General features: G+C 34.0%; 1 protein-coding gene across 7 annotated transcripts in view; it reads right to left on the bottom strand.

Moving 5' to 3' along the window:
• The window catches only part of LOC108763491 (Kinesin heavy chain 73), a 43201-nt gene extending 34669 nt beyond the window's left edge, over window positions 1-8532 (bottom strand). For all 7 annotated transcript variants that reach the window (XM_018511149.1, XM_018511153.1, XM_018511151.1 and 4 more), the window contains exons 1-2: window positions 8300-8532; window positions 1813-1900 (exon numbers count right to left, since the gene is read on the bottom strand). In XM_018511149.1, the coding sequence (XP_018366651.1) occupies window positions 1813-1900; window positions 8300-8354 (143 nt within the window). In that variant the 5' untranslated portion in view covers window positions 8355-8532. The remainder of the gene's footprint in view (window positions 1-1812; window positions 1901-8299) is intronic.
• Window positions 8533-8990: the final 458 nt, after the last annotated feature.

The following is an 8990-nucleotide window of genomic DNA, read 5'->3' as shown; positions in this document are numbered from 1 at the left end:
TGTGTGTGTGTGTGTGTGTGTGTGTGTGTGTGTGATGTTTCACTGATGTATCATCATATTTAAAGAAAATTGAGTAATTCATGAATATTTTATACTCTTAAAAATGATATGAAAATGATTAAAAATAAAACTTCATTTTTTTAATTCTAAAATGTTCTTTAAGCTCTATTCTTTTAATTAAAATATTCTATTCTATATAACTTTTCAAAATGCTTATATTTTGTTTATAATTAAATTACTTAAAATCCTTCTTCTCATATAAATTTAAGCTACTTAAAAAAATTATTTAAAGAAAACTATATGGTCAAAAAATTTTTTTAAATTCAAGAATGTTTATATCAATTACAAGTTTATTCTCAATATTTGATCGAATCTTTATATCATGTGAAAAAACTGAAGAACCTTGAAGTTGATCAGATCGTCCCATATGTGAACTAAATAGAATCTTATCGATACTCCCGCGCGATTAGAATCATCTGCGTACATACATCATAGATATACACCGCGACCTTTCATCGATTCAACAGCACGTGCGTAATTCGCGCATATAACGCTGTTACATCACCTGCAGAGCAAGAATAAAAATCCGCGTATATAGAGACTAAAAGCCGTGAGTTTTCTCTACATAAGACGATATCGCTATTGCCATCACGAGTCATCGTGTTGTAAAAATAGCGTGACATTTCATCGATCGTGTAACGTACTCGTAAAAATGTCGCGACTGTACCAACACGAAACAACGCGAAAATATGTGAAATTTGATTTGAATTTCGATCTTTGGTTCGTCCACCTTACGTACGCGCCAAGTTCAGTACACTTCTGTATCCGAAGATAACGTAGTATCAAACGAACCAACGTGCATGCAAGTATCGAATATGCAGTCTCCGTTACATATGTCGGTATATTCATAATTTTAATGCGTGCATTAATCCAAATTTACCCGAATGACGTAAGATATAACACTATTAAATCTATAGTGTCAAATTTAACCTAATTTAAATCATCACTGCTGCTAAATATATCGTTATTTTATATTAAAACAGTAGTTAAATTTGACATTATATAGTGTCAAATTTAACTATTTTATTAGTAATATAAAATAGCAATATATTTAGTAGGAGCAGTGGTGACTTAAATTAGGTAAAATTTGACACTACAAATTTAACAGTAGATAAATGTACCAGTAGATAATTAGTCGATATGACCCAATTATTGGACAAAATAAAAAATTGTTAATATTAAGTTATTAATGATAGATACGACTCTAAATAAATTCGTTTATAAAAATTTAATAAGACGAATTTATTTAGAGTCGTGACATATCATCAAAAGTTTAATATTTAAAATTATCATTTTGTCCAATAATCGAGTCATGTCCACTAACTGATTTGTTTATCTTATAAGTGAAATAAAAACATATATATAATAAAACTGCCACAGCGTAATTCATATTTATAATTTTACGCCATATCGTTGAAACCGTTGTACCCAATCACTGTGGAGACGACAACTTTATCTAAAATGTGATAAGAATATGTGCTTTAATTATCCGGCGCAAACACGCTTTCGACGTTATCAATTATAGTCCGTGGCTTTAACGCTTTAGAATGACAATATGAAAAGCCCTTTTTCCAACTCTTTCTTCAAAATATTATCGTATTTTGTTGCTTCAACGCATTCGCTCTTGTCTGTAAAGATAAAGTGTCATATACAGAAATCAAATTCTGTAGATAATTTTATGTTGCAGTCTGTCTTCATACGTCCTGAAAACATGAACAGTGCAAGTAAATGGAAAGATCGAAAATTACTCACCGATCGATCTTGTCCATTGTGGTAGGATGTTGCAAGATGGTTTGCTGCTCCGTCATCTCGACGACACATTGTGTACAGAGTTCCAGCTCTGTAATGAGAAAAAAAAAATTAATCGGGATAAAATTGATTCAGGTTATTTGCGTTATATCTGCGTATATCCATGTTAGATTAAATCAAGTATAATATATTACTTCACATTCTTTTTATCATCGTTATTGCGTATTCAAATATTATAGCCATATCGACTGATAATTGTTTAAATATTACGTATTAAGAACCAGTCGCAAAACACGTAGTGAAAAAAAATGTTGAATTAATTGAAATTCTGGTTAAAAATGGAGAGGAATCAGAATTTTCCGGTTAAATATATTAAAATTTTACGGAATTTGAACGGAATTCTGATTGATACAATCAGAATCTTCTGGTTCGTTCATTTTCAATCAGATATTTTTCTCAATGCGAATATCCTGTAGTTACATAATTATGTCTTTCTCATTGTTAAAAAATTTGATGAAACTGAGTAAGGTTTTATTAAATGCGACAACGCAGCAAGAACTTACACAACTTTTGATCAACTGTAGAACGTGTTGTCGCATACGTAGCGCAATAAGATACTCAGCGTAATAAGATGATCGCTCAATAGTTACCAAGTTTTAGTAATAAGATGAGCTTACGCTATTATAAATCATGATTATACGTTGCACCAAAGTTGGATAATTTGATATTCAATATGAAAAGGCACGAAATACTCGGGAGAAGGCGTGATGGTTTAAAAATTAAGTATGAAATAAATAAAACTTAAGAAGAAATTAATAGGATGGTATCAATTGTCTTTACGATAGCTTTAATATCAAAAGGGAAAAAGAAGAGCGAAAATATAGCAAATATGCTAGATCGATCTTTGATACGATTTAATAGAATTAGATGAGTTTGCCACTTTGGTAGCGTTTCTACAATTTCCATCTACACTGAAAAAAATTTTAATACATATTTCTTTTACTAAGTAAACATTTACTTATAGTAACTAAATATTTACTCAATAAAATAAGTTAGTTAAATCAAATTAACGGTTTTTGTATGAAATAAACATATGTTTACATTTAGTAAATATTTATTTAGAACTATTCAAACAAATATCTATTACAATTTTTTTCAGTGTATTGCCAAAACTCCATTACTTTTTTCCATATCATAAATAAAACTAACAATAAATTAATTTAGAGAGAGAGAGAGAGAGAGAGAGAGAGAGAGAGCTGCACGATTTCTTATTAACATAGAAATACAAAACATGACAATTAAGGTTTATTTCTTTCAGTAAAATTGCTCTTTTTTATTCTTGCAAAAAGAAAATAATAAAAACATATATTATTTATCTTAAACCCTCAGTACTCAAAGAAATTTTAAAAACAGATCTTTTTCTCGATAGTACTATAAGATAAACACTACACAAAAGTTCGAGAATTCGCAAAATCGATCCAAGTCGACAGACATTAAATATGCAACTAATAGACACATAGACATAAACTCGATGTGACAAAAAGAAGCCTAGAAAAGTGCAAAAATCGTAAAATTTAAGAAACCGAGCAACGATCTTTTAGCGAGAATCTGTTTCTTATTTATATGACTAGACTTTGCACTTTCATGTGCACAGACATAAAAACAATCTTTACGAAGAACTTTTCTCGTTCATTTCAACTATAAGAACTTTACGTGTCGTCTGTACTTATTTTTTAATAATAGCTAGTTACGATGAATATATTTTTCTCACCTGATTATTCAACGATAAAAAATAAATATAAAGAATATCATATAATTTTTTAATTCTGTTTAATTCTGCTACACACAGTACTATCTGTATTTATTTATAAAATGAAAACATTGTAACTGGAATATAAAAATAAAAGCGCCATTATTCTCCTATTTCTCATCAAAATAGTTTAATCAGGTCAGTTTACTCAAGAGACCGTTTCTCTCTGTGCACTTTCTCCAATGAATTTCTTGCGCTCGCCATTTCGTATCGTTGCACTGCTATCTTTCGTGAAATAAATCATTTATACGATATAGAGCGACTTATCGAAGGACGAATAGGGCCAAGAATGAGGGCAATATTATTCGGATTACGTTCTCGCGTAACCTTTGCGCTATCTTGATAATATGAAATCATTAAAGCCAGTTAAAGGCAGGGAAATGACCGGGGCGGTAAATCTATACGGTTAAGAAAGAAGTGATGATGACTCATAAAACTAGGTAGAAAGTAAATGGATTCTTTGTATGCCTGAGCAACGTCACGTAGAGCGTTACACCATGTTGTAACAAGTACATCGAACGTTTTAAGAAATGATATGCGGTAACAGAGTGCAATGCCATCCAAGTCCAATCTATTCTTATTGTTAGATTTTACACACTTGTACGAAAATCTATCTTTAAATATTGTTCGTAAATTGTTATTTATAATTACAGCTTGTTAAAATGACTCAAAAAATCGAAAGTGCAATGCACATGTTCGACTTTCTAGAAATACCAATTACATACTACTTATATTTCTCATGTATTATGCCAATGGCTTTCAACATCACTATTATTTTCAACGTAAAAGTAAAAGTTATATGTATACTGAGAGAAAAAAATAGTTGCAATTACCACAATTTAACTGTAATTTAGCGTCATTTTTTTGGGACAACTATATATTTATGAGTGAGAGATACTATTTTTCGGTCAAAGCGAAAGTGTGAATTTATACACTTCCTCTACAAACACAACATCCTCTGCAAACTATGCGCCGAAATTGTTTTCAATCTAGAAACGCAATCATGAATGAACAAAACTAGAATAGTATAATGAAAAAAATATTAAATTTTAATAATTAATTTATTTGAATAGTGCCAATTAAATATTTATTAAGTATAAAGATATATTTATTTGGTACAAAAAACATTAATTTAACAATCATTTCTTCTTTTTATTAAGTAAATTAAGTAAATATTTTTTTACTGTAAGTAAATTTCAGTTCGCACTATTCAAATAAATATTTATTTAAATTTAGGATATTTTTGTCAGTGTAATATCACATATTAAATTTTTTATTAACGTCAAATTATTAATATTCTTATAAGACGCTCATTAACATCAATATTATTAAATTGTTTGTAAATTTAATATGTGATATTACTAGTTCTGTTTATGATTGCGTTTGAAAACTAAAAAAATATCGGAGCGCGATTTGCAGAATTGGATGCGCATATAAATTCATACCGGAATATTTAAGTACTGAGATGCTTAAATATTTCTGCTTTAACCGAAAAATGAGATTTCTCTTAATTAATTAGATTTATTCTCATCGGTCCAATATCGTATTATAATTATACGGGTATATATTTATAGTTGTTTATCCACGCAAATATAGTCAATTGTGCTATTAATAACAATCACACACGCTGCTTGAAAATCTTTAGTTTTATCTTAACATATTTTCTAGTTATTACCACATAAATAGTAAACGAATTTAATAAAATAGTTATATTTGTTATAATTGCGATTGCATTTACTAAATAAAAATGTTTATTTCATCTATCATTTATATCTCGATATTTTAGTACATTAATATTTGAAATTATTATAATTTATAGTATAATTTTTTCGTGTTTGACAGAACTATATATATAAAGTTAAATTAATATTACAGTAGTAATAATCATAAAAAATGGAACTCCTATTCATAATTATTTTACCATGCAATTACAGTCATTAAATACAGTAAACAACTTTTCTCTCTCAGCGTATACATATAGATAATAAGTTATTTACGTTACTATAGTTTTTAAAAATAAAATCGTAGGAAAAAAATAGTCGTGGAAAAGAAAGGAGAGACTTGGAAAAATTGTAAATCTGATTGATGGGTAACAAAAGTAAGTATCGGGCAATAAGTTATTGAATAACGAGAACCACGTCCGATTACGTCGACGTCGCGTCGTGTAAATTAAATCTTACAAGCGCGAAAGTTTGACGATTAACACGTGGGAAAGAGAGGGAAAATTACGTAACCCTACGATAGAATCGCGTTACTTCGTTTTCGTTCCAGCATCTCGCCGTCATTCGCCACTCGCGTTAAAGTCAACACTAAAAGACTTGACAGGACGGGAGCATGTGCATTGTGCAGGTGTTACGCAGGTGACACGATGACGCCAGCGTACGATCGTATACGAGCGTGTTATTATTCTGGATAATAATAAAATAATACGATACACGAGAGTCGATGAACGCGCGCACAACGCATAATCACGTCTCAACGTAATACATTGCTGTGCATACATGTAATTTAAAGATCTGATTGTAAATCCAGCGACGCCGCCGCGACGTCGTGTAAGCGCGATGTACGGTATGATAATTTAATGACAATTGGAAAATCGCTTCCCCAGTCACTTCATCGTCTTTAACGTGAGTAACGATACGCGATTTCTCGACCTTGCGCGATCGGGAAATTAGTCCTCGATCGAAGATATCCCGGAAAACATGTTTCCTCCGATTGAATCGATAATCCAAGGTCATCGGACTAATGTCACCGGAACGTGGCGTTTTATTCGATTGCGTCCTCGCGGTGCGATTCTCGCGTTTAGTCACTTGACGCGTCGGCGGTCTGTTTGCTTTTATTCTAAATTAAATCCCAATCTCAAGGATTTAACGACAGAAAAAAAAAAAACATTTCTTCGCGCGCTCGAATAATCGTGTCGCGTCTCATCGTGAAGATAACATTCTCGCGGCGTATTTTGACAGTCTGGAGAAAGTCGTTTTTCAAGTCGTTCGAATTTCTTCGGATTTGACTGAAGGCTATGACACAAAAAATTCGAGCAACAAGGCAAATCGACTTTTGGATTTGCTACAATTTACGTTTATTGTCTCACGGTTTCTATTGATTAATCGACTTACTTATATTTTACCGATTAAGCTCTTTTTTGTGTAGTTTTAACTTGATCTTGCTGGATTTCGCACGAATCTTAAGGCTATAAACACACAAACAAATTAAATGGACCTTCTACAATAAGCCGCAAGTCAGAAGTTCTAAGCGATCTTAAGTCATAATCGGTGAAGTTGGCCAATAGCTAACTTGAACGACTTGGTTAAGACTGGTTAAGACTTCTGACGTTCTGACTTATGGCTTATTGTAGAAGACCTATAAGCAATAAAACGTAAGCGAGTCGGCCAATCACAATAGAGATCATAAAACAATAATGTAAGATAATGGAGATCAATTGTATACCTTAAAAATGAGGTGAAAATTACAACAGTGAACGAATTTACTAAAATATTTGTAATTTCTTTGGTCAACATCTAGTAAATTTGCACACTTTTGTAATTTTCACCTCGTTTCAAGATACATATGATCGTCCAAAACGTTGATTTGCTCACTGCTTTAATTTTTGTGTGCCACAGTTTTTAACACCAGAACCGCGGTTGTGCCATTTTTTACCCATCTGATAGTTTTTCTTTTCCAGTTAATTTGAATTTGCACGTTGATTTAAATTTTTGTAACTTTTCATGAATAATCCTAATTAATTACAAATAATTTTACTTTTATGGTGACAACCCTTCCTCGTAAAAAGTCAGATTTACCTTGAATCGCGATAGGTTAATTTAGACCTGCGGTTCGCAGGCGATCGTTTGTTTGACATGGTTTAACGTTGACGCAAATCGTATGACATACAACGCTCGATAAAAAATACGGACGAAATGTATTAAATTTTTTCCACGCGTGACGGTGACGTAAAGCGATTTTCATAATGAATCATCTTGAACTTCATAATTAATGACGAAATGAAAGTCGGACAGCTACGTTGAGTGCCGAATGTAGCTGGAGCACGAAATCTATGGGTGCTTTTCATTTGATGACACAAGTCAGCACAAGCGTCATTCTATTTTTCTTAACATTCAGCGAATAACAAAGACAGAACGACTAGTGTAGACTCATGTCAAATGGAAAGCACCCATATTGCGGTGAGCATCTCAAAAATCTCGTAAACATCAAATGTCGTTTTGCGACTTGGCGAGAATGATCTTCGATCCTGCTTCGCGCGGCTAATCACGACCGTCTCCGTTCAAGACTCGATAAAACAATAACGAGAGAATGGCAACACGAAACGAACGAAAACGGTTGAGCGAAAACTGTATGCCTGTCGCTACGTTGAGCTCCGCGTTCAACAGAGACGAGGGTCAATCGCATTTTTCCGTGGAGCGCGTCTTTGGACTCCTTTGATCCCCCGAGATGCCACGCGTGACGCGAGGCAAGGCAAGACGAGGCAAGACAAGGCAAAGCGAGGCAAGGCAAGGCGAGACGAGACGAGACGAGGCGAAGTGAAGTGTGGCGAGGCGGGGCGAAGCTCCGTTCGAACTTCAAAGTGAAGCGAAGGAACGATGCAGGGACGCGCGACGCGACGTAACCCGCGCGGCGTCAAGTGGCGCGTCAAATGACATTAAAGAGCGATAAGATACGTACCTCTACGATTGAATGGCCGGACCCGTACGGCAACCTTTATTTTATCCGTAGCCATGACTTTTGCACACCGGTAAACGCGCGCACTCGCTATCACACGATCGCGAAAAACCGTTTAGCGCGATTACGCCTGCACGTGATTACGTCTACTCTCGCACGATTTGCACATTATTCTCAACCCATACCGCGAACCTGTCATCTTTCGAACGACACTGCGTCCACTGTCTACACCGAGCCTCCCGTGACACACTTCGCCATATTGCTTAAAGCCCGTCGTCAGCGCTGGACACAGGACAACGACAATCGTCCAGGCTATCGAGGCTATCGAATGAACATGTTTCCGAGAATCGCCGTTAGGAACCGCGAGCGGTTCGATAAACGAATGACGTCACCAATATCTTGGCATCTGCACGTAGGGGTCGCGTCATTCCGCAATTGGGACAAATTATTTTCAAATTTCCCAGAACATCCCTATCATGCAGAATTTTTCTCTATTCAATAGAGTTATTTTGCTTTTCGATATTGGTAGCTTTTAGACAGCTTTTAGACCAATCGCTGGATTTAGGGTGCCGTCACATGCGGCGTAACCTGCGTAAACGTAACCTGCGTATTCTAGTAATTTACTAGAATACGTTATTTTTTATTTACTAGAATACGCCATTCTGAAAGCCCGCATTCACATTGAGCGTATTTC

Source organism: Trachymyrmex cornetzi, unplaced genomic scaffold, assembly GCF_001594075.2.
Source record: "Trachymyrmex cornetzi isolate Tcor2-1 unplaced genomic scaffold, Tcor1.1 scaffold361, whole genome shotgun sequence".
NCBI lineage: Eukaryota > Metazoa > Arthropoda > Insecta > Hymenoptera > Formicidae > Trachymyrmex > Trachymyrmex cornetzi.
Note: the sequence above shows the minus strand (reverse complement) of the source record. Positions and strands in the feature narration are given on the sequence as shown.